General features: G+C 37.4%; 1 protein-coding gene across 1 annotated transcript in view; it reads left to right on the top strand.

Moving 5' to 3' along the window:
* ADCY2 (adenylate cyclase 2) overlaps positions 1–26,706 on the top strand; it is a 162,331-nt gene that overhangs the window by 90,002 nt on the left and 45,623 nt on the right. Inside the window, exons 5-13 of the mRNA XM_088526216.1 lie at positions 7,952–8,100; positions 9,004–9,115; positions 9,898–10,025; positions 15,473–15,631; positions 15,979–16,111; positions 16,384–16,560; positions 17,847–17,890; positions 20,552–20,632; positions 24,345–24,414. Coding sequence (XP_088382342.1) covers positions 7,952–8,100; positions 9,004–9,115; positions 9,898–10,025; positions 15,473–15,631; positions 15,979–16,111; positions 16,384–16,560; positions 17,847–17,890; positions 20,552–20,632; positions 24,345–24,414 — 1,053 coding nt within the window. The remainder of the gene's footprint in view (positions 1–7,951; positions 8,101–9,003; positions 9,116–9,897; positions 10,026–15,472; positions 15,632–15,978; positions 16,112–16,383; positions 16,561–17,846; positions 17,891–20,551; positions 20,633–24,344; positions 24,415–26,706) is intronic.

Genomic DNA, 26,706 nt, shown 5'->3' with positions numbered 1-26,706 from the left:
CTTTAGTCAGAGTACATCCCGTTATCTTCCTTCCTTCGCAACTCCAAGCTATGTTGGAGACTCTGGTCACATGTGAGATGACTGAAGGAAACAAGAGTAACTTGGCTTTGTTAAGTACCTGTAGCTTTACAGGTCACTTCTGGTTCTGTGCATGAGTTGTTCTGTCCAAAATACGAAGAGTGCCCTTGCCCGCACTCAGGCAGCAGAGGGCAGGTATGGTTCAACAACTGGGGGTTACTATGCACTTCTTTTTTCAATTAATTAAATAGGAAAGCCCTCATCTTCATAAGGATTATGTGTAACTGTAATGTGATCCTCACTGACAACACTGGAAAACACATTTGTGGAAAGTAAGTTTTGTCCAGATGGGTAACTCCTGGTCTGTGATTTTGCAATTTAGAGATTGCTGGACCAAATCAGTGTGTGAAAAATAGAGTTTTAAATTAATGAATCCATTTTATATACATATTTACAAATAGAGTTTGCACTGATTGTGTTCTTTTGTTTTTAGATTTTCTTCAATTTATCTTAAAATATATTCTTGCATGATCAACATACATTAACAGCAAGCATTTATTTTCTGGTACCACAGGGAGCAAATTATGTACAGCTTGTTATAGTAGTTATAAAAGTAGAAAATAGAAGTGTTTATGTGCCTGGGCCTATTTTTGTCATGTACAAATGCTCTGCGCATATGTCCAAAGATATCTGTTTTTTTTAATCAGTCTAACAGGATAAGTTAAAAAAAATCACAAATTTTTGCTTTCTATACAAATTGTTGATCTTAAAGACTAATCTTTTGTTGCTCTATTAATATATGCTTTTCTAATGAGAGTTGTTTGCTCATTTATTGGATCTACGAAACTTTCCATTTTGCTCATTCTGTTCAAACTGTAGAACTAATTTGCCTCCGTTATATGTATTTTCTACAGTTATTATAAATGAATGCATGCATCTTCAATTAGTTTGAGGAACAAATGATATGTTGTAACCCAATTTAGAACCAGTAGCATCTGAATAACATATTTCTATTAGCTGAAATCTCATTAATTTTGCATAGAAAAAGCAATTAAATTGTATTATTGTTGTTAATAATTTTGTCCAAACTCTGTGGAAGGATTCTGAGTGTTGTCAAAAGACTGGATCATCATTAAAGGACTGGGTAATGCTATCAATAGATATGCTGTAGCTTATTGACATAAGTCATTGTACCAGAGTTTCTTGCTAATTTTATTTTTTTCATTCAGTCAAAATTATTATCCAGACTGTCAAAAAAGTAAGTACGTTGTTGCATAGCATTGCATGCATTAGCATTTTAAAGATATGACTGACTGAGAATGAATTAATTGGGAACTATGAAGAGGATAAATGAAAATGCAGCTAAGAATAAAGGAAGTGGCAATGCCATAGGTTATTGAATTTCTAATACATTTGGAATGCAAATGCATATGAAGTAGATGAATCGCAATAAAATCTGATGACATCTAAGTAGAACTACAGATGTTTAGGATCCCTTGAAATGCAGATGGATGTAGGATCTGCAAAATCTATGATTTACTTTCAGGGACATATTTAAAAGTAAAGAATCAAGTCAGCTTGATGCTCATTTAAATGTTGAGAGAAGTATCAAGTGCATGTTATGAATATGTGTAGGAAAATAGAGCAGTCAACCATGTGAAGAAGGGTGACTTCGTAAATATATTGAGGCCATGTGACATGCCTCTGCCTCTGTTAGTCCTTGTGGCGATTTACAGTGTTTTCCAAAAAGAGCGTGCTACTTTTTCATACTAGAAAGTTTAAAGTAAGTGATCTGAGTCTCACTGACAACGTGAAAAGTATAACACAACTGATACAGGTAAGACCTGTAGCGCCTCAGGGACTCGTTTTACTTAGTTCATTCTTACTTCATGAATAACTCAGTTTCTTACTGTGCAAAGGCCCCATATTCATACAGTACATTCTGTTGCCCACTGAAAAGGATTTTGTTCAGCAGCTTTGGCATTAGGTCCGTTCTGGCACCAGCTGCAGAGCGAGTGCAGAGGCAGCTCCTTCACACAAACACCTCCATGAAAGATGCGCTGTTGAGCAGCCTGGCAAGGGCCGCTGTATTCCCCATTTTTGTGGCAGTTATTACCGGTGCAGTCTTGCCTTTCTGAGCCCACTGCTGCATTGCCACATCCGTCGTGTTTCATACCTCTATGCAAGGCAATCCCTAGGCAAAAGAATATACAAGTTCGTTTTCTAAGATCTGAGTGAAAGCTATTTATCAACCTTAAAATACTTACAGGTCCTAGGCATGGGAATTCGTTGTGGAGCGTGCTCTATCCCAGTGTATCGAGTGCTATGTGCAGAATTGCTTTGGTGTTGTGTAGGGTGCCGCAGCATGTGGTTTCAGCTTTTGCAGTGGGCTTTATGCAACCAAATACACTTGTAAAGAAATTTACTTTCTTACTTAATGTGGTAAAAATATTGCAGACTGATACATATTAAAGAAAGCGGGTTTTGATCTCAATTTATGCATAAAGCCTTAGGATGCAAGTGTGTAAATGTTTTATTTACATTTCCAGAAGATAAAAATAATTCTGAAAGAAGCATTTTACTGAAATTCATAAGGTGCAGGTTTTCTGCTTTGTTTCTTATTTGAAGCAGCCCCATATATTTGTATATGAAATAACATGGATTTGGAGGGTAGAGACAATTCTTAGGGTAAATTTAATGTACATATTTTCCTTTCTTTTTCATAAAAGTGTTTTGGGTTAGTGTTTGGAAATAAAAGATGTGTTTACTGTTTTTTTGTGCAGCATAGTTTGGGTCTTGGCTTTTGGCATAGCCCCTTCATTTTCCATTGACTATATTAAAAAACATGTTCGATTTAGGCATTGTATACCCTGCTCAATTTCCATCCTGCTCGAATGGAAATAGTACGTCTGGGGAGTCATCCTTTCAATGTGATGGTGTTAGATGCTGAAAAACAGACATTTGAAGATTGCAAACCTGAATTTACTGATTAGGAAGTTTGCTGAAACCAGCAAAGGACATTTTTATTAATGTTACTCTTACTGTTGAGAGAAAAACAAACTTGGAAGTAGATGTGCTAGATGATGTGAGGTGCCTACTTTGGGTGGCTATTTCTGTCCTAAGTGCCAAGACTTTTTTTCCTGCTGCAAGAGCTGGAGGGTGGCCAAAGAAGGATGCACTCGGTCCAGTGGAAAAGCGGCCAATATTTTTGCATACAATCCCAGATGATAATTCCAGGCTTCTCTGGAGATAACACAAGGAAAAGGATGCAGGAGAACAGCAGATATCAATCATACCAGTCAGATAAGATGCAGGCCTCTATTTGTAATGTGTTAAAGAATTGCCTGTGTATGTGTGGTGTCATTCCTTTACTAGAATTTTTTGTGGACTAAATGTGGACTTTTGCAATGAAAGCTTCACTTGCATCACCTGAGTGTGAAAGAACCTTTTGTCCCCAAAGCATTTCTAGAATTTGCTCAGTGTGTGAGCTGCAAACCTGGCAGGATTAGGTGTAACTATAACGGCTTAACCTTGCTGCATCAGTGAGAAAGTTTATTCAAACTTTAGACCACGCTTGGTTTGATGGAGCACAATTTATATAGATCCCTTGTTGAAATAGTTTCCAAAAAAAAAGCTGACCAAAAGATTCCACCAAAAGCCGCCAGTCTTTTTTTTTTTTTTTAAAAAAAAAAAAACACTGGAAGCTCCATCTGAAGATACGACAGAGCACTGCCATAGGTTGCCCAGAGAGGGAGCAAAACCTCTCTCCTTGTAGATATTCAAAAGTTGTGTGGGTGCTGGGCAATGTGATCTAGGCAACCCAGCTTGAGCAGGGGGGTTAGGTGAGATGATGTGCCTTCCAGCTTCAGCCATGCCGTGTGTCTGTGTTCCTGTGATTGTTTACTCATTTCTTTGGGAAGAAAATCACCTTCATCTGAAAAGACCGTCAGGGATCTACCTCCAAAATTAACATCATGCTCACAGATAAGTAGCTTTCCATGACTATGGGAAGAGAGAGGAGTTTTCTTTTAGCAGACAGTTGGTTTGAACTTAGGTCACTTGCAGACATTGTGCATTGTCTAGCCCCTGGATTATTCATAAAAACATGGCATTTGTTAAGTCAGGCATCCCATTTCTGCAGCATTTGTAGCTACAAATCTGTAATGGACTGATGCTACAGGCTGTAAATAGCAGTGGGCTGTAATATTGGTCCTGTGGAGATTATGGACTTCTCTGTGACATTTGAAACCAGCTCAAGCGTGCTCCGAAGCACATGAAAAGAGCAATGGAAAGAAACTGTTGTGTGCAAAAATTTAACCATCATATGCCAAAACGTTATCCAAACAAAATTGTACCCCTGTCCAAACATGCAGGTAGAGGCTGGAAACATTCTTTGCAGGTGTGCCAAATGGGAGGTACCTACATCCCCTGAAGAGACTATGGTCCTCACGGTTATGTCTGCATCTTTATATACCTAAATAAATACCTTTGAAAGCACTTTTGAAAATGCTAGACATGGTAACATCGAAAAAGTTATTTAGGAGTTTTGGAAAGCTAATATATTTCTGCAAGCTTTAGCCCTTGTGATGAGTTAGAGTAAATTATGATTTGTATAGTGAGAAATAGAAATGAGCATTTACGGGTGGTGTGTCACTTATGCTATATGCTATTGATTTTTTTCTGGTAAACTTCCTCAAAATAAGGATAAATTATTTTCAAAACTCTTCTTTTCAAGCTTATTTTCCAGCGGGGTCATAGTTTCTGATTTAAAACTTTTCAAATTTAGTAGTTCACAAACATAATTGAAACATAGGATTAAAGAGCGGCTGGGAAATTTCTGCAAGATACGAATTGTGTAAATAAATAAAAGAGAAGAAATAGATGTAATGAAAATCATTATTGTTCCCTTTTGTTTAGCAAATTGTAAGGAAACTAAAGGGCTGCTTTATAAATGCAATAGCAGTGTATACCCTCTAGAGACCTGCCTGCTCTTTGATTTCCAGCTAAGGTGAGTCAGCTTTCTCTTCTTTCAAGGCTCGGAAGTGGCTTGTGGAACAAATGGAGACACTTAGTTCTGTTGAGTGAAAAGGTGTTAACATATATGGCTTACATCATTAAAATTCATCGCCACTCTTTCACAAGGAGTGGAACAGATTCTGTACTGTAGGTTCATTTTTTTATATTTGGATGAAGCAAATTTCTCGAACTTTTACTTGAAGTAACTTTTCTTGCCATTAAAATGGACTATTGGATGGGCCAAAGGATGTTAACTAAACATATAGAGATTTATTCAGCAAAAGAGCAGGGCACATTAAGTGTGTAGAATGGTCTTTTTAACCTTAAAATGCATACATTTATTTCTAATGAAAACCTAGATTTGTAGTATCAAATTCTGTTCTTGATAAGTGTTTTAGTAGGTCTGGTACTCTGATTTAGTAGACCCTGACCTGCAACTGACTTCCCAGCTTGTTTATGGACCTTTCTCATCACCTCATCATGGCCTTGTCTAATGATCTGGAGTTCTGGCTGGCCCTGGCTGCTCTCCCCAGGTCTTCCTGGTTGAGGTTCTGTAGGATTGGGCACTGGCTGGTGAGGCCCTGGCCTCTGCCTGCTCTGCTTTCACATTTGGCTCCTGGTTCCTCTTGGACTTGGGAGCAGCTGTGCCCCTTGCGGCCCCCTGGCACCTGCCTTCTGAAAAAAAAAAAAAATCACATGGGAGCTCATATTCCTTAATGATCAGACAGAGAGAATTGAGAAAGTGATGTTCTCATTCATGTATATGTGCTTTAATTTTCTAATTCTGATATCAGCTTCTGGCTTCAGCAGTCTTGAAATTTCACTTCAACAATCATTAAAATTCATTTAAATGATCATGAAGTCTCTTCATCAAATGAATGGATTCACTGCTTATGTTGACCCTTTGAGAACCATCGTCTTAACTGGGTTGTAAGGCTTTGTATAAGACCCTTGTCTGTCTTACATCTCTTATATCTGGAATATCAGTGCAGTTTTGGCAGATGACTGGTAAAATAAATGGTATAGTTCAGGGGAAACGATAACAAATCAATTTGGATGTGTACATATGGGAGAGCAGTAACTTAGGTCGTGGTGTGACTGGTACTGCAGAAACTCCTCAGTTCCAGAAGCTAGGGAGCTCGATCAGCAGCTATAGTAGTGGCTCAAAGACATTTTTGAGGGGATTTTAATCATTGCCATAGTGGTGTTTCTGCTGCATCAAAATAAGGTACTGTTGTATTTTCTAGACTGAAGACTTTCAAATGCTGCATTATCATCTTGACTTGCATTCACTCTTACTTTTACTTTCTTCTTTCAGACTGTAGCTCTGAGGATGGTTTTTCTATTGACTACAAATAGAATTTGCCATGAAGTCAATGTCTTTTATGTCAGTTCACCTAGGTTTTGATGTATCCAATCCCAGATTTTGATGTATCCCATCTCAGATTTTGAAGTTTCCCATCTTTTTGATGGAATCAGTCTGAAAGTGTTACTGGATAAAAAGCCATTTTAAGCAGCATTCTTGATTTGCTGTGTACTGCACCAGTCTGCAGAAATTTAAGTGCACAGCGTCAAGAAAAACAACCTGATTAGGAATTGTTCCTGTTTCTTCTGATGTATTCTGAGCTGCCAAAGATTAAAAAAAAAAAAAAGTTTTTCTTCCTTTTTTAAACATTGTGATTTTCTTAGGCTCTTATACTTGCAGAGAAAGAGGGAACAATGTGTTCAGAACCGTTTTGCATTTGGCTAGCTGACCAGCTCAGCCAGTGTGTTCATAAATAGCTGTGATTCAGCATCTCTTACAGTTGTCTTGTAGTTTATGCATTTTTATATATATAATATATGTATACATGCTTGAAATGTCGTGTGTGAGTTTACACAGCTTCTTGGTAAAATGCTAATTTCCAGGGTGGCTGAACCATTTAACTGAACCTGGTGGGATACTTTGCAGTGTGCTCCACCAGATGCAGTTTTGTAAAGTCACGTCTGACCATAATCCTTCTCTTGTACAATTGAAAAGGTGGAGGGAAAATGTTCCTCTGGGTGGGAGTTGTGATTTGGTGAACAATTTCATGGGGAATTTTTTGCAGAATGGGATAATGATCTGGCCTGGAGAGAAAAAGAGGGTAAATGTCCTGTGTTTCATGTAGCTATCAACAAAACAAGGGCACTCTATTTTCATTTTCCCCTTATGATTCTCTTGCTCATAGCTTTTATAATTTCCTGCAAAAACTTTATCTTTCTTAAATTTTGTTGCTCCTCCTGTTGAAAGCCAAGAAGCCTTTGCAGTCCTCTCTGGTTTCAAAGGCGTAAGTGGCTACCTTGATTTGCAGGTCCCCATCGCCATGTGTCCAGCATCATTGCAAGGTCGGTGGGAGATAGTTACTAGCTTGTGTTAGCATGACACTATGAGACACAACAGGAACATGATAATGAGAAGTTGGTGCTGAAAGAGCTCTTCGTTAACTAATTAATGATAATTATTGACTAGTACAAGTAAAATCACACTTTCTGTTTGAACTTGCAAGAATATGAGCTCTGCAGAACCTGCAGGCTGTTATGATGGGGGAAGAAAAATGGTTTTGCCAGCATTCTTTATGGCTCACAAAATATTTCCAGCAAGAACAAGTGAACTATATTAAAAATGAAAATAGAGTGACCTTTTTGGTATGTAGCTGCCTAGCTACATGCCTATAGGCTAAACTGCCTATAAATACTATATTACTATCTCAGTTCAGGAAATATTTTTCACAGTTAGAATGTGTCAGTCTGGGACCTGGGAAAAAATATGTCTCTTTTATTTAACTCTTGCCTCACAAAACTGTTCTAATGTGTTCACAAAAGCATATGCCTCATACAATGTTGTCCCCATGGTAATTTGGTTCTCCTTAAATAAATTCCAAACTTCATATCTTAGGAGCGCCTCCTGCTTTCCTTACTGCCTGCTCACATTGCCATGGAAATGAAAGCAGAGATCATTCAGCGGCTGCAAGGTCCCAAGGCAGGCCAGCTGGAAAACACCAACAACTTCCACAATTTGTATGTCAAAAGGCATACCAACGTCAGGTATTGTACCCTAGCAAAATTTACTAGCAACATGGAGAGCAAGTTGGAAAAGAGAGTAATAAGAAAGTAACTAGAAAGTGGATCATTTTAACAAACTTTTTAATGACTTAATGTGCAGTATCCAAAATGGTTATTGTGATGAAACGTTAATTATTTAATTATAAATTTCCTAGAATCAGAAAAAATGAGATCTTCCACTTTGACTGCCAGTTTTGGGGATAGAAAATAGACACGCACTGAATGCACTGAAGCCTACCATTTATTTCAATTTTTTTTTCCTCTTTTCAAGTTGCTTTCTCTCTTTTTTTTTTTAATTGGAAAATGTCATTTGAATGACATTCCCAGAAATGACATTTTCAAAGTAAGTATTCCAGAATACTTTTGAGAAAGTTAATTCCCACTTGCGAGCAGATATACTTGTACCTTAGCCTAATTCTCTGAAATACTCTCTTTTACTTGGTGACTGGAAACATAGCATATAGTTTGAATATCTGATCAAGCAACCTTGAATTTCACGGTCTGCGTAACAAGTGGTCAAAAAAAGACTCACTTCCCAGGTAAAGGCAGGCTGAGATGTCTGATGTTGATAAAATATTAATAAACAAATTCTAATAAGAAATATGCTTACTGATCTAAATTCCCTTATTAAATGCCCATTTATGAGTAAGAAAAGATGTATATTTTCTGAATATGTGTTACAAATACGGGCATAGAAGCCTACCTCATACCTTCTGTTCTGAGTCAAATGAATGGGTCATTTATTTACTGTATCACATGGTGGTTGTTTTATGGGCATGATTCTGCCCAGTGCTGAATACCTGCTTTCAGATTATGCTATTGATGAATAAATCTCAGTTTGGAGGAAGGAAAGCGTAACCCAGGGTCTGCTTGTTTCTGCTGCAGCATCTTGTATGCTGATATTGTGGGATTCACTCGCCTGGCCAGTGACTGCTCCCCAGGGGAGCTGGTGCACATGCTGAATGAGCTCTTTGGCAAGTTTGATCAGATTGCAAAGGTGAGTTTCCACTGAGCTGCTCCTGTTAATTTAAATATCTAAGTGATTTCTAGTACGTTCTTTTCTCCTGGGCACCCCATTTCCACCCGGCAGTATTTCTTAGGCTCTTTGCAGGAGGATTAGAATTTAATCATGTGAAAGTTTTCCTTTATATTAGTGTAAATTGTAATGTGTCACGTTCCAATGAAGATACTTCTATGATTCTATGAATCTGTGTTATTCTGAATTTTTGATAACAGAGTAGATAAGAAATCTGGCTCTGATCTGGAAGTGACATTGGACTTCTGTCATTAAGACAGTCTGTGCACAGAGTTCAGAGGTTAATGTCCTTAAGGTCTTACACTTAGAAAGCTATGATATAGCTCCTACTAATAGGAACAATATAGAGAACTTATGGAGCACTGTCAGGCTTTTGAAGGTGGAGAGCACTCTAAGCAGATTGATTTACAAGAACAAAGATTAGGAAATGCAAGAAAAATGTTACAATCCATTTTGTCATCTTTGTAAAAGCGTTTAAGAGGTTGGAGGGCAATAGAGCCCAATTAAAGTAATTTTAGGAAGATGTGACCACAGCCTCTAGATTATTCCAGAAGAGACTGAAATGTAATCAAAATATTTATATTTGCCGGTTAGGTGTCATTTTTATAAGCATTAGAACAAACTGCATTCAGCATGTGAAGTTGTAAAGGATGTCATTAATAAAGAAAACAGTTTCCTGTTTTTTTCAGTAAGTAGGTGTTCATTATTGCCCCCTAAAAAGTCCTATTGTCTTTTTTTTCCAGGAAAATGAATGTATGAGAATTAAAATTCTAGGTGACTGCTATTACTGCGTGTCTGGACTCCCTATATCTCTTCAAAATCATGCCAAGAATTGTGTGAAAATGGGACTGGACATGTGTGAAGCCATTAAGTAAGCACTGAGATTTTTTTAACAAACACTCCTTTGCTGTGTAGCTGGGCTTCTCGCATGGAGCATTCGGAGCAGCAGTAGGTTTTGCATCACAGTCCAATGTCTGACATGGTAATCTTGATGTCAACCTCAGAAAATACATGGACGCTGCCAGTCACCTCCTGGTCAAATGGCCCTATGATAGAGCAGAGCTTCTGGCTTCTGTCGAGTTTGGAGCTCAGTGGAAGTTGCCTCCTGAAAAAAATAAAAATAAAAAACTCTCCTAAGATATCTCAAATCCTGACCCTATAGTGTGTTACCGAGCATGTGCACTGAAGATGTCTTGAATGCGTTGCTGCTCTGTGAGCTGAGAAGGCTGTGTTCTGTGTTGCTAAATAAGAAATAAAATGTGCATATTTCACTAGAATTCAAGTTTAGGTTTAGTTTCTACTATTTTGTAATTGTCTAGGACTTTCTGAAAAGTTTTGTCAGTTAACATGTTCAGGTGCCATTCAAAATTCTGCTCTGAATGAACAGCTCTTTAGATTTGTAGATTACTTTACTTGTCCTTTTTTTTTTCCCTCTTCATCATGATTATACTTTTTCCATTTCTGAAGAAGAGGTAGAAAAAGTTATCTGAGAATCCTAATGTGATTGCTTTTGAAGTAGTAATGCTGACTTATTGCAAGCAACTCAAGTAATAACAGGAGGCTGATATGATTGTGAAAGAGGAAAAAGGATTATAGCTGATGTCTGAATACTTCAAGGTATCAGGAGATACAGCCAAAGACATACTTGAGGATTCCTCTGACTGAATTGTTGATGGAGAATGGGTGGAGGGGATTCCAGTCTTCCAGATACAACTCAGTGCATCATGGAATTAAATCTTCTGTAGGCTAGTTGTCCTTGATAGTTCTGCACATATTTCAATATGAAGATAGTTAAAGTTGAACATGCCTACCCAGAAACTTCAGCTCAGTATATTGGACCTTGTTGGTTAAGCAAGGTTCTGATTCTACTGTCTTACTTAGAGAACATTTTGGGAGAAGGGGAGAAAATAATCCATTCCTATTCTTTTTTCTTTTTATTAAAGTCAGATACTTACCTCTCTTTATTCATATCTGAAGTTCTTTTTAGGTTTTAACTGTCAAAATATAGTAAATGATTGCTTATAGTAATTATGTGTCACAAATATCTTCCCAGTAGGAAACTTAAGATTCCTTTGACTAAAATCATAATATTTCTAGCCCACCTACATTGTGCAAAAAAAAAAAAGCTTCATTCAGTGGCAATCTGGCTAATGGCTAGTGACCTATGTGATTTATTTATTGGAACAATTGGACTTTGGTTTGAAAACTCAGTACATTCTCCCATAAGTTTCCCTTCCAGTTGCAGTGTTTTCAGATGTCACATTCACAACTGTTTGGACAGTAATGTAGTGGGTTACCTCAGCCTCATGAGCTCTGTGTGTCATTTGCATCCCTTCAGGAAATGCAAAGGTATATTGAGTAGTGTCATCTAAGTGATTAACTAAACAGTCATGAAAGAATAATCGTCTAATCCTTAAATACTACCAGCATATATGTGTAATCATAGTCACAAGAGCAGAGTTTTTTTAATTCACTTGGTCTTCTGATTAGAGGGTGGATTGCTTAATGGAAATTCAGTTCTCTTCCACTTAAATCATTCCCTGAAACAATGTAGTGTTTGTGGAAACTGTGATTTAGAGCTCCTTGTTCTATGGAACTTTTGTAAAACTAACCTCAGTTCTGGAAGGTTGCGGCATTTTCTTAATTGTTTTCTTCTTTACCCCAAACCATTTTTACTCTACATCATGTGTACATATTTTGTGTACATATGTGTACATATTTTTTGATGGTACATTGAATACTTCTCCTTGTCAAGCATTAAAGCTACAGACTTGCTTCTTTCCTCAGGGGCTTTCATTGGATGCCTTTCCTTTTTATTTAGATATAAAAGATCAGCATCATTATAATTAGAGCAATCACTCTCTCACACTAGAAATGGAAGCTAACATCCTTTCCATAGAGCAGTAGGTCAAGGAAAAGTCTATCCTGAAGTTCTCACTCCTCTATTTTTTGCTGTTTAGATTTTTTTTTTCTTTTTTCTTTCTTCTCCCTCTGCTCCCCCCAGCATTTCAGTGAAAATTAAAGCTTTCTGGCTTAGGTTTTGATAACTTCAGTTTTTTTGTGATAGATATGAGCTAACAGGATTTACATAGAGTCTCTGGACACCCTACTGCTTGCTAGTTGGAAGAAAAAAGTAGAAAATAAGTAGAAAAAAGTAAAGTAGGCTGCAAGCTGTTAGACAAAACAATGCGAGTCTGATCCATAAATTGCCTTTCCCAAGGATCAAAGTGCATAATTTTGCAGGTGACAATGGGGTCCTTTCCTTCAGCTCAGAGAGAACAATGCATAGATTCCTCACACTTTGCAGCTCCCCAGTTTTATTTGAGGTAGCTTTCTGCTCCAGCTGCTATCAAGTGTTGTTGTTCATGCTGAGTGATAAGGTTCTTCTTGGCAAGACCAGGGTGATAGCCTGTAAAATTGCCTTTCAGGCACATTCTGATCCGAGTCTCTCTCCAGACTCTGTTCCGATAGACTCAGAATTCACAATGTCCTTGCAGGCAGGTGCTGGGATTACCTCTTTACATCTCCATAAGAAACAAGGAACCTGTACCCCATGTTTTGATATACTTTCGAAGTATTATGGCAAATGTTCTGGCCTGTAGGTGAACAAAAATTACCTATGATTAATCAACTCTTTATTTTGTTGTGTGATTGCTACATCTTTGCACAAGTACTTTTGGGGCCTCTAAACCTAAAAGCAGTATTATTTTTACTGTTGGAAGTGTCACTTAATATATTTTCCACTTACCTGTCTAATTTTTTTTTTTCAGATTAGAATCTTGCTCACCTGCAGCCATGGAGGTCCAAATTGACCTCTTATTGGCTAAGTCACTGAAACTCAGCATTTTGCTATTTAGATTATCAGTTCTGTACGTATTTTTTCTGTTACCAGCCATAGTTCTCTCTGAGGTAAAAGAGGAACTGTATCAAAATGCCGAGTGATCTGTAGCACAAACCCTTATTCAGTCTTGTTTCCTAAGCATGGGTAGCTCCATCTTGAGCAATTCAGCCTCACTAGGCTAGGGGTTATTTCCATTTAAACATGTGAATAGTCCCATTGATTGCCTTAGTTACCTTATTTCTCTGCTTTATGTTGGAATAAACGCAGTCAGTGTTTCAGGCAGTCTGTTTGCCCCAGCGCAGCATGCTCACCTTGCCCAGCTGTAGGTGCCAGTGCTGCCTGTGGTCTTGGCAGCTGGCACAGCTTAGCTGGGTGCTTCAAGGGTAAAAGCTCATCTGTCAAAAGAAAATATGTTTCGATATGAATGCATATGCTGTTTGCCTTCAGCCTCCATCCCCATCTCCTTGTCTGCCTGGCAGCTTTCTCCTTTAAACATTTCTCAGCTGTGCAGATTCTCAAAAACTTGAGATCTTTGATTTGCTACCATGAACCGAGGTGCCTTTCGGAGAACTCAAAGTGAAAGACATTATGGATAAGGTTATTGTGCCTCAAAAAAAATTCTATTTTTATTTTTTATTTTTTGGTAATATCTCATTCCTACAGGTCTGGTCCAGAATGAGAACTATGTTTCTATAAATGTTAATTTGCAGGGAACTAAGTGCTCAAGGCACTTCCCAACTACTCTCTCTCCCAACTGCTCTCTTTCACCTCCTCTCAGCCCTGGTGAAACCACATTTGGAACACAGAATGTGTCTGTGTGTGAGACTGTGTCCAGTTCTGGGCTCTCCAGTTCAAGATAGAGGCCTAATGGAGCGAGTCTAGCAAAGGCCACAGACTGGAACTTTTCTTATATGAAGAGAGGCTGAGAGAGCTTGGACTAGTCAGCCTGGAGAAGAGAAAGCTGATGGGGGGATCTTACGAACGTGCATAAGTATCTGAAGGGAGGGTGTTGCCCAGTAATAGGTTGAGGCACAAGAGGCACAAACTGAAACACAGGAAACTCCATCTGAACATAAGGAAAAACTTCTTTACTATGAGAAGTTTAACCACTCAGTTCAACCACTTAGTTGAACACTGTCCAAGGAGATGGTGAAGTCTCCATCCTTGGAGATCCTCAAAAGCTGTCTGGACATGGTCCTGGGCAATGCTCTAAGTGACCCTGCTTGAGCCAGGGGGGTTGGACTAGAAGATCTCCAGAGTTCCCTTTCCAGCCTTACCCATTCAGTGATTCTGTGAAGGCTCAGTGAAATGAGTTAAAGGATGTTAAGCAAGATTAGGTGAGTCTTAACTACGGTACCAATGAGAAAAGCCTCTAAGAGAGATCAGATGCTTTGCTTTTGCTTAGTCAAGCTGCTACAAGCTAACCATGTCTGTGAAGAACACAGTATCCTTACAGATTCAAATTTCAGGATCAATAGGAAATTAAGTAAATGTCCTATTAGGATATGATGGATTATATTCAGTGCCCACATCACTGAGCAATTGGTCAGATAGCCCAAGAGAAGTAACAGTGACCTCTGAGTTGGTCCAGAGGAGCACAAGTCCTGAAGCCTCAATCCTGAGGAAGCAGCCTGTGGAAAAACATTCCCAGGGTATAAATACTCTCCTAAACTTTGCAGTGTTTTGTGAAACACTCTTTATTCAAGGTGTTAAGCTTGCATTTCATTGTATTCCTTGTGCAGAACAAGAAGACGTTTGCTGTTTGCTGACTGCCTACAAAGGTCACCTATGAGCACTTCATTTGCAAGTGCGTCAGCTACAGGGCAGCAGCGCAAAATAGCAAAATGAAAAGACATATCAGTAAACACTTGATAGAGAGAGACCAAGGGAATTAAAAAGCTTCCCCTTTCTTCTCCTGATAATAAAACACAGTTTAACAGAATACTTGCAGTCGTGCTCCTGTTGTTTTCGTTTTCCAGAAAAAGAGCACTGGAAAAGTGCTCTTAATGGTAGGATTTGCCATATCAGATTAAACCTGTTAAATTCAGTGCCTCCTTTTAAAAAAAGAAGGTATATAGGCCAGTTTAGTCCTGTAACTCAAAAGGCACAGAGCTGTCTAAGCCCGTAGACATCTGAATTAATTAGCTAATTCTCTACTTACGTAGTTAGGTGCCCCTATGACATACATATGTTCTGATTGCTTGACTTTAATTACCCAGTTGTGACTCAGAAATGCCTCTTCTGGAGAGATTAGTATCTGTGTTACGTGCAGAGCTCTGCTGAAATCTGCTTTGGGTTAACAGCTGCCTCAGCTCTGTCAAAAGCCATAGGAAGTTCAAAATTCAGATGTGGTCTGGACAATGAGGGAAGAAATAAATGGTATTCCCATTGTCTCTGTTAACTTGACTGTCATGTAAGTTGAAAGAACGAAAAGGCCCTACTGTACATCTTAACACAGGTTTTCTTCTCAACTACAGGAAAGTGAGAGATGCCACTGGAGTTGACATAAACATGCGTGTGGGAGTGCACTCGGGTAACGTCCTCTGTGGGGTTATTGGGCTGCAGAAGTGGCAGTATGATGTGTGGTCACACGATGTTACCCTTGCAAATCACATGGAAGCTGGTGGAGTCCCCGGGTAGGAGTTTTTTTCTCTTAACCTTTGTATTCATAGATTTCGGTATTATAGATACCATATCTATGTCTATATCAGATATCAACCTTTGTGTAGAAAGCTGAATGAATTCTTTACTGTAGTCTGTTAAATAATTGGGCACTCAGCATCTCCCATACCTTTAAGAGGTATTTTTCATGATGGAAACCTTTAGATTTGTACCCATTAGACCTTCTGAAAATGAGATTAAAGTTCGTAAATGAAATAAACAGTGTAAGAGCTATTAAAAAAAAGAAATGGGTTTGTCAGGTTCAAATGATGCTTTTGATCAGTATTTGGAATTTTGTCATTCTTTTAAAACATAATTTCAGCCGTGTTCACATCACTTCAGTCACCTTGGCACATCTCAATGGAGCTTACAAAGTGGAAGACGGGGATGGAGATGTGAGGGACCCATATCTGAAAGAGCATAATGTTAAGACCTACTTTGTAATCAACCCTAAGGTTAGTAGTACGCACATTTTGTATCCTTAGTTGTTTTTGAGCAGGACCACTAACCTCTGTATTGAATAATTCTTTACTGTAATGTATTGATTAGGCGAGGAGAGCTATCACAGATGCCTATAAATACAGCAATGGTTGGTGGCTGCAGCAAAGCAAAATTTTTCCTGCTCTTCAGAAATAAATCTCTGAAATGTCTTGCAGATACATAGTTGAGGATGATGCTTTAATGCTTGAGAAGGTAATGATACCACCTTCTATTCTCTGTGAAACAGGGGGAAAAACGAAGTCCTCAGCACCACATCAGACCTAGGCACACACTTGATGGAGCCAAAATGAGAGCGTCTGTCCGCATGACCCGGTACCTGGAGTCCTGGGGAGCCGCCAAGCCATTTGCCCACTTGCACCATAGGGACAGCATGACCACTGAAAACGGCAAGATTAGCACAACAGTAGGGGCCTACTTATATTGTTTCATACAGTTTAGCAATGTTGGAAAGGAAGATCCTAAATACCTGGTTATTTCTGGTAGATGAATGTATGCATTTATACTGGACAAAAACTCAGTAAAGCTGCTGGGAACTTTTCCATTAGCTTGTGAGTTGTGGATCAGGGTTTAGGGAGCCATACCTCGAGTGCATATCTTAATCATATGGAATCTCACAAAATTACTAAAAGGAAAAATGTGGCCCTCTGAGCTTGTGCCACAGTCCTAGCTTGTAGTGTGGCAACTGTGCCCTGTGTGAAAACATGTTTTGAACGTAAAGCCAGAGTGTAACATTTCTGGAAAAAGGCACAGTTGATAAGGAGAGATTTTCTGAGGTTTAGGGGCTGTTTTAGGCAAATAAAGCCGTTGGAATATGAGCACCTGGAGCAAGGCTATGAAGAGTGAGAATATTCCTATGGCACCTGAAGTGGCTTTTATTAGACTTCCCTGGGAACCAAATGCATTGTCACTGTAACCACTACTTTTTCAAGATGCACTACTCATCATCAGCTATAGCTGATGGCCTGAGTTTCATGGTGCTATATTGCAATGTTATATCTTTTGTCCTAAACAAAAAGGATATTTTAAAATTTTGTCAACACTATTTTATTGCTTTCAAAGATACTGACAGTCCATAGTTTGTACATCTTCTACTTCAAAAAAGTGTAACCTTTCATTTTCAATATTTCAACAGTATGCACTTCTACCCCTGTTACATAGGAGAGCGTAGGACTGAATCACCTAACTCATTCAATAAATAAAGTGCATCACAATATGGATGTTTCATGGTCGTTACAGAAAGGCTCCACAGTTAATCCCAAAATAAACATGATTGTGACGGCTACTGTTGCTCATCAAAAGAAAATAATAGCAATTGGCTATATTAGGTTACTCAAGTCTGGTTTTCAAAAATACTTAACACTAATTTTCCATGAAACGGGTGGAGGTTTGGGCAATATTCCAATATCAGTGACTTCGAAGCAATGAATTTCCAGTAGAGAATAGCATTTTTGGATTCAGATGGTTTTAGTGGTAATTGAGTGCTTGTAGTGTCACTTCAGTTTGTCTCCAGATGACTTTTTCCATCTTCATTGTTGATGGAGTTTTTTTAATGGAGTTTTAATGTAATGTTAAAAATATTTGCTTTTGAAGCTTTTCTCCTTGCTTTAATTTTCTCCTTTTTTTTTCTCTCTGTTTTTAAAATGACTTAGTATTGTTATTATAGTTTTTTGGGTTTTGTTTTCTTTTTAGGATGTTCCTATGGGGCAATATCATTTTCAGCGTTGCAGAGAGAGGTAAAGTCATTTGAAAAGAGCTGCCTAATCATATAAAATCTATATAAATGCATGTGTTTTGTGAAATACGCGTTCATATTTATGCCTTGCTTTCAAATATTGAAACTCAGACTATTTTTTTTCTTTGGTGATACCTCTAAGTAGAGAATGTCTCTAAAAAGAGACTTTGAAGAGATGTTACTTATGAACTATGACTACACTTCCTCCTAACAAATATTGTTATTCTAGATTAGCATCAGTATGTTGATGGACTTCTGTTTTTTTCTTTTTACTATTCCAGTAACTTTCAACCCCTTTAGCATTTCATTGTGCAAATGAAGGATGGACAGGAAATTTGAGAGGGCAGGCACAGTGGGGTAGAAAATGAGAGGTGGAAAGGACTTTAAATAATTGATACTATAACTTATAAACTCATATACTAGAAGAAGTATTTTATGTATTTTGTAAATCACTTTGTATTTACATTGTGCAGTAGTATTGCAGAGTCTGTAGTGTGTTTATAGTAGTAAACGTTTTAAAAGTACTTTGTAGTTCTCCAGTCTGGAGCAACATGGTGAGAAATGAACATAGGAAAGAACTGTGGTTTTTTTTGCTTCGTTTTGTTTTTTTAATGTCCAGAATTTTTACATTGAAAAATTGACTGCTGTTAAAAAATAAGCCTAGCAGTATAAGAATATATACTTTTTATTTTAATGGCTTGATAACACTTCCGATAATGTCTTTCTTGCAAAAACATAAGTAACATCACAAATACCATAAATTAGCTTGAAAGAACCCTTCCAAATTTGTGCTTTTGTCTTCTTGGTTATGCAAGCTTCTCATTCTGCCTGCTGGTCTGGTGCCCAGCTCTGCTCGGTAAATGGCTGGCAAACAAAATATCAGCTACCGAGGAGCTGCACATTCCCATAAAATATTGCTAGTTTATAGAAGTGGAGAGGTTATGACTGAATCACCATAATATTAACAAAGATTTTCTGGCTAGGAAACCAAGCATTTACGTTTGGAGTGTATGTTAAAAGAACTTACTCCAGTCTCACAATAAAAAAATAAAAATCACTGTCCTATGATATTTTCAAATAATGCAGTTCTTTAAGACTTCAGTCACACACTTGTGTTTTCCTGCTTCTAAATTTTACTCCAAAGCAGATTCTAAAGTGACAAATTTGAGTAGGTATCTTGATAACCATGCTGTTGTTCTTCATGTTATGGAAGGAGCTTCTGGAAACCATTAGTAAGTCTTCTGTCTGTACTGAGGCATGTAACAAAGATTTTAGTTATGCTAGTTAGTCATTCCCAGAGGCAAGAGCTGAAGTGATAATAAGTACTTTGAAAATCAAGTGTTTTGTTAGAATATGAAGACGTGGGTTGTGAAGCCTGATGGTAGGCTTCTGTTTGTGGCAGTCCCACCTCTTACATAGTTACGTGATATTCTTATGTTGTAGGGATCTGCCAATGCTATTATGAGTGATAAAACAGTGTCTCCTTATGTGTCTAGTTATTTCTCCTAGGCAGATGTTTCAGCATGTGAAAAATAAGGTGTAAACATTTGTTTACCTAAATTTTGTAGCACTGAATAAGGATGAAAACATTTGGGTTGTGTAAGGTTACAGTAAGTACACTGAGACATTTTTTGTGTCAATTTGAAACCTGAAATAATCCTATTTCAGTTTTGGGGAAATAACCCAAAATCTTAATGTGGGAGAAGGGCTATATTGCCTTTGGGAAGTTTTACTTTGTAGATTAAGAAAATTTTGATAACTGCAAAGTAATATTTCAGATCCCAATACTGATTTCCGACCTAATATTGTTACTAACTTAGCACTGAATTTAAGTTTTCAAGGAAGAGAGTCATGATCTGTGGAGATATATAAAATAGTTTTCAAATTTTATTTTAAATTTATTTTAAATCTCTAGTTTTAAGGAGAGCACAAGTGCTGGAGGAACTGATGATGTTTGCAGCAATGTGTGTCAGAAAAGACAAATCCTCTCTTATGATCCTCAGTTGGATTCATACTGATCCAGTGGACGTAAACGATCATTTTCTTACTACACTTATGTTATAAATTTAAAAAAGAGGAACGTGACATACGTTTGAAACGAATTTAAGGCTTAGTGCTCTTATTAAAAACAATAAAATATTTCCAAGAAAGGAAGACTTAGCAGCCTTTCTGCAGAGAATGCTTATTATGCATCAGTGCACTAGCACATTATTGCTCATCACACAACTCTGTCAAACAACTTTTAAAAATAACTAGAAGCAACAGAAATATTTTAAGGATTTGAACATATGCCATTCTTTTTCAGGAATTCATACCATTATGGATGGTTTTCCTTAAGCTGGAGTTTCTAGAAATCTGTGTTTTTACAAGATGTTTACTTTTGGTTGTTTCTAAGTGCTCCCCAATAGTTAAGTCTTCCTAACACTTAGATTATGTTTTTGTATATGTGTTTATGGAAAAATCTGTAGCTTTTGCTGCTTTTGTTATATATGCACTTGTCAGCTCTGTATGGTGAAGTCTGTAGTGGCTATTTGCATTAATATTAAAATGCTGTTATTATATCTTCAATTTTATGCCAACTATCACTCCCTCTTTTCTAAAGTTAATGTTTATTAATAATGTGATGATTTTCCAAATTGACGTCACCCATTTTTCATTTCAGAACAAAATCACAGAAAAAAAGATTTGAGGAGGAACTAAATGAGAGGATGATTCAGGCCATTGATGGAATCAATGCTCAAAAGTAGGTTTGCAATCAGGATTGTCTCCTTCCCTCAACTCAATATAAGTGTGTTTACTATTTCCCCCTCCTGCGTGCACCCACTGCACAGTAACATTTTCCATTTCATGGGATAAGACCGTGCGTGTGAATCATGCTGTGACAAAGCTTTTGGCTCTCCTTGAACTTCAAGGCAAAGGAATTTTTGGCTGCATAACTGCAGACTCATAGCTGTAATGCAACAGAATTATCTCATCACACAGCAAAGAAATAAGAGATGTAAAAAAATACCAGGCACTGGAATTGAAATGATGTAAAAACTGACATTTCACGATTGTGACAGAAGCATCTCAAAACTAGAAACTTTCCCTAAACACACAATTTGTGGAAGGCTCTTAGCAGAGCCTAAACTCAATGGCAGGTTGAAACTGTGGAAGCGGGCAGTGTGACATGTCCTAGAAGGAGCTGGAGGTGGTTTTGAAGGTCTTGGTCTGGTGGCAAATAGATAAAAATCAGTAACACTCCAAAATAAGTGTTCAAGTTTCTCGTGCTTACCTGATGAAATCTGGCAATTGCCCTTTGAAAAATTTGGATAATAACTGCGATGAATTATATTTTCTTTCTCCTATTTCTGCTATTCAGAGTCTTAATTAGCAGAATATTATACCTAACCTAATTATTAAATAGTTATTTATCTTTTTTTTTTTGTGGGAGATGAGAATTTTTTGGTTTATTTAGTGTTTGGCAGCTAATAATCCAGTTAGTAGATACTCAGTTTAGGGAAATATTTTTCAGATTTTATTTTTAGAAAATTCTAGTGCTGATTTGTATAGGTCATGAAAGGAATCCAATGAAAGGAAGTAAGTTATCCAATAGGGAAAGCCATTTGATTTTGCTAGACTTGCCTAAAACAGGTATATGCATTATTGCAGTTTTTATTGGTCTTCAGGTATACTTGCTAAGATAAGTGCACTCTAAAAACTGTTTTGATGTTAAAAATAAGGCACCTTGCATATAGGCACGAAGTATTGTTATGACCATACTTCCCTTTCCTTTATCCCTGTCTTATCTTATCAGACTATAATATTCAGAGAAGACTGAGGATAAAAGATTTGTGTGATAAAAGAGACTGCTGCAAAAGTTTTTGTGAATTTTGTGGGTGAACAGCAGAAAGATAAGGAATGAATTTCTATATTAGAGAGGCTGGATGCTGCCTTCCAAAAGTAGATTCTCTGTCTGTATTTGTCTTAATTTACTGAATGATTCACTTAAACTTATTTAATTGTGTACCTGGGAGCCAATTTACAGAAGTGCTGATGCCCTAAACAGCAAGTTAATCCAATAATATTTTAACTACGTGAATGCTAAAATAGTGCGAAGATGTCCTAAAGATATTCTAAATCTGGGATACAAAACTAATGATCCTTTTTAATATAATAGTATCTTTTTTTTTCTGTTCCTCCATTTTTCAGCTATAGAAGGAAAATAATACTATGAGCTAATGTAATGGAGTGATTGTGAAGCTAAATCTGTTACATTTTGTGAATCATGAGTTCAAACTTTCAAGAAAACCTGTGAAGAAAATAGTATTTTTGCTTTTTTATTTTAAGTTATTCTTTTCCTAGTACTTTAGCAATTCTATTCCTGGCAGCAAAGTGTCTGTCTGCAGAAAGGTGTGAGTAGCCCTGACTGTGTCACTCTGTACCTTGGTGATTAGGGGACTTTCGTTGGAAGTGTGATGGACACACTGGAATCTGCTGACTTAATATGTACCAAGAGACAGGGTTAAAGTAAGGTTATCAGATAAGTTGGTTACTATGTTAAAGACATAATATCTCTTTCCTTTTATATCTTAGTCACATCTTATCTATGTCACTGCAGCTGCTATGTTGTGTGCCGAGTTCCAGGCTGGGTGTTGCCATCAGACCAAGCCTGTCTAGCCAAGTGCCTCAGGAACACAGGCAGAATTTAGTTGCCAATCTATGATGTTTTGTGAGTTGAAGAAGAATTTAAGCAGAAATTTGGTATTTAGCTTTTCTGTAGGTACACTCCCACATCCTTGCAGATAATTCAGTAAATTTTGGACTAAGCAGGGAACTGTGCAGTTAACTAGATTTTTCTGTGCTTATCTCCCTGCCGAAGGTATGTGTTTTGTGTCTCTTCATCTGCCCCTTCATCTTCTGTACTGAAGTGAGAAATCTCTGTTGAGTGTTTGTGAAAATGAGATTTTTCAAGCCCAGGCTTAGCCAAAAATTAGCCTTTTCTCACAAAAGCAACAAAGGCCAGATCTGATAACCCAGGATGATTGAAAAATCACAATTACAGAGCAAAAATATGGAGTTACTACAGTAACTTAAAATTTTTACAACTTCTTTAATAGGAATGGAACCAGTATGGTTTTAGTAATCTTCCTAGTATTCCTAAAAGCTCCTGGAAATATGAGCTAATAATCGGAAGTATGGGGCAGCCTTTACTGTACGTGGCATTAATGACCTCAGAGGTGATCAAATGGCTGCAGACCAATTTGGCCTTTGGGAGTAGCTCTGCACCCTGAGCTACTGTATTATATGGAGAAATCTATTAAATCTTTTTCTTCTCAGACTCTCCTTGCTATAGTCAGATGTAGATGTGAGCTGTTTCACGTCAAACTGAAAAATATATTTTTGAATTCAGCATCCCTAGGGTTGAATAATTTTTTTTGCCCTTTTTGATAGAAAAATGGATAAATTGAAGCCACAGTGCACAGCCTTTGTGTAAAGAAAACAATTATTTTATATTTTGTGAGTCAGAGCTAATATCTTACACAACACTTTGTCCATTCCTCTTCTCCCAAGTTCTTAATTTAGGATTTTTTTTTCTCACACTGGGGCTCATTACTGCTGCTTATTTACATTGCTGTTTGTCAATGGAGACTTTCATTTTTGCTTAGAAAACCTGTTAGCTCCTGTACTGGCTTAGAGCCTAATTTAGAAATATAGGTGAAAAAAGCATTTCAAACCCTGCTATTAGTGTTCGAGCTCAGAAATTGCATATTATCAGGAAGAGGCTGCTAAAATGTTATGTTAAAAAAAAATTCTAGTCCCCTTAAAGCTCAATCCAACTATCAACCCAAAATTTAAATACTCTGTTTCTTTTCAAGTGTCCATTAAAATAAATATACTTTCATATCAGAACATTTCGTTTCACAAAAAGATGTTATGTCAAGATTTTGTCACGATTCACTCATTTTAAAATAGACTTATCATTTCACTATATCTGCTTAATCTGTTTTGCATTTCTCATCTTTTAGCAGAGGTCTTTATGAAAAAAATCAAAACCTAAAAGAGGGTAGGATCATAGTCAATTTAACTCAAATACAGAATCACTCCACTTTTTAATTATGTTTTTTGTATTCAGATTTGGAATAGTATAGTCCATAAAGTTTGTTTTACTTGATACTCTTGTATATTGTGACAGTGTGCTTTATCATGGTAGTGTATAAAGGACTGTCCTTTTCTCAGGTTCTCTTCTGTGTGCTTGATATACTACAGGATTTTGGACACAAGTGGAATGTCCTTGTCAGCAATATATCATGTAAATCTCAGTGTAAATCACCACATGTGTTGGAATACACAAGAACTTGCTCTCCTTAAAATTAATTTTCTTACTCTCCTGCTTTTCAATAATATAAAAGCATGGTTCAGCTCTATTCTTGTGTCAGTTATAATATTTTGTTGTATTTCCTTTCCCTTTCTAGACAGTGGCTTAAATCTGAAGACATTCAAAGAATATCACTTCTTTTCTATAATAAAACTCTGGAAAAAGAGGTAAGTTATTTTCAGAGGAGGTTCATGGTTACTTCCTGCTCTGCCTCATCCTGTGGGGGGTCTGTATCCCATGCGTTTGTAACAAGAATCTCAGCCTCAGCACTTGTCCTGAAGTTCTTTTGAAGGTTACAATAATAGTTTAACTCATTTATAACAGAAATGTCAGAGAGAAAATGTCAGAAATGTCAAAGATCTGAGAACCCTTTTTTCCTTCCCAGGACAATTTTTAAAATACTCTACAGTTCACTTGAATTTCTTGAAATTATCATAGTCTCACAGTAATGGAGGATTTTGGAGGAGATGGAGAGAAGTGGATATCTTCTGCTTTTCTTATTGGCTGATTGAAACATAGCTTGCTGGTTCCCTGCCTCTAGTATTGTGTGTTTCGTTGATCCCTCTATGGACATGAGAACAACGCTTTGGGGGAAAGGAACTATTCGTGGCTTTTGTGCAGGGATGGAAGCAATATTTGAGTCCACACTGCTCATAGAAGTGTTGCTAGGCCACCTGATGTGGAGGGTTAATCCTCTCTAAAGCACTCTGGCTGGGTTTTACTACACAGCATAAGTATCCTCTAAGGCCCACATGGTTCTCCAAGACATAATTAATAATTTCTACAAGTGTCTTGCAATTCAAAGTATCTGAAATCACCTTCAGGTTCTCTCATAGCTCAGCTGAATGGTACTGTTGTAGGAGAGGGTCAAAGGTAAATGTGGTATGCTCTTGCAGTGTTAAGACTTGTGGAAACTATGTAGATGTGACATAAGAGAGAAGAAACTAGACTTGTCCTGGATTTTTAGTGTGTAGGGAATGCATGTCCTGGAGCGAATGGACCCCAGGAGCACATTCAGGTTTTAATTTGAAGAGTAATAATTGATCAACTCTTAAAAAAAAAAAAAAGAAGTTGGGAGAAAACCATTACAAGCTCACAGTCACCATCACAGTTTGGACAGTCAAGGAGTGAGGACTTGGGAGAAAACCAGAGAGCTGAGTTATTTAGCTGTGAGGATGTGCCCTGTAGGAGTCTGTTCTCTTTTAGGCTGTAGCATGCTTGCATGCCAAAGAACTAATTGCTCTTTTCAGATCTGGCTTTTTAATGCCTTTCTTCACTTCCTTTCAATGACTCACCAGTCCAGTCTTGACTTAAAAGAACTCAGTGGGAAGCTTGACTTTGATTTAAACAGGAGATTTTCAGGCCCTGCAGGACCTGAAACTAAAGCAAGGTAATAAAGTAAAATAATTATTTAACTTAAGGAGTGAGTTGCATGACTTCATTGGGAGCTGTCTAGAGAAGCGTGGAACACAGAAATGAATTCACAAGATGGTCAGAATTTTTGAGATTTTGACAACAGGTGAAGGTCCAAAATCATTGAACAAAATGTTTGAGATATATCACACTTATTCAATAAAAAAAGCCAAAAACTTGCTGCAAAAATAGTCATCAAGCACAATCATGTTTGTGCCTTGGAGTTCATGTAGGTATGTGACAAGAATTGCTTTTGATTTGTCACAGAATTCAGAAGTGAAAAAAAAAGGCTGCTGGGCACTAAGCTTCATTCAGTTGTGTTCATGTGCACCTGTTTCAAAGGCCAAATCTGGCACTGAGCCCAAAGACACAGCTGTGAGCTTGATGCTTAACAAGCATGGCTCATGCACTTCCCATTTATGAGGTCTGCATATTAAGCCATTTGTGAAAATATCCTTTTCTACATTTTCTTTTAATAATGAGCTCTTAAAGTCTCACCCTATGAAAAAAGTCGATACTTATGCCTTTTCTTTTTGAGTTGAGTTCCTGCTTGGCTGGTTTCAATCTGGTCATATTTACCTCAAATACCAGAGCAATTCTTCTAACAAATAATTCAGTACTCAATTCTGGTGTTCTTAGATAGCTAGTTAGAGGTTTATATGTAGAATTTTTGTAATGACAAAACTGGCACTCTCCTAAGAATATCAACTGTCTACTAGTGTTGGTGTTAAGTTAAAACTAGTTAAAACTGGCATTAAATATACTAGTTGAAGTAATAATATAACCTTGATTGGTTATTATAGGTGTTATTTCTAGCTAGCCTCATAGAAATAGTACACATGTAGCTGCTTCATGTGCTTGGAAGTTTCTTATCTAGGAGACTGTTACTTTTTTTATAATTGTTTCAGCCCACTAAGTTTTATTCTTAACTGAAAACTAGATGTGGAGAATTAACTACTCGGAAACTTGGAAGCAGCCAAGGACTGTCAGTCACTCTTGAAAATAGAAAAATTTATTTTATTTGCTTTCACTCTTTAAAATAAAAA

This window comes from Tinamus guttatus, unplaced genomic scaffold (genome assembly GCF_059628265.1).
Source record: "Tinamus guttatus ecotype Peru unplaced genomic scaffold, ASM5962826v1 Tinamus_guttatus_pri_ptg000025l, whole genome shotgun sequence".
NCBI classification, from domain to species: Eukaryota; Metazoa; Chordata; class Aves; order Tinamiformes; family Tinamidae; genus Tinamus; species Tinamus guttatus.
Note: the sequence above shows the minus strand (reverse complement) of the source record. Positions and strands in the feature narration are given on the sequence as shown.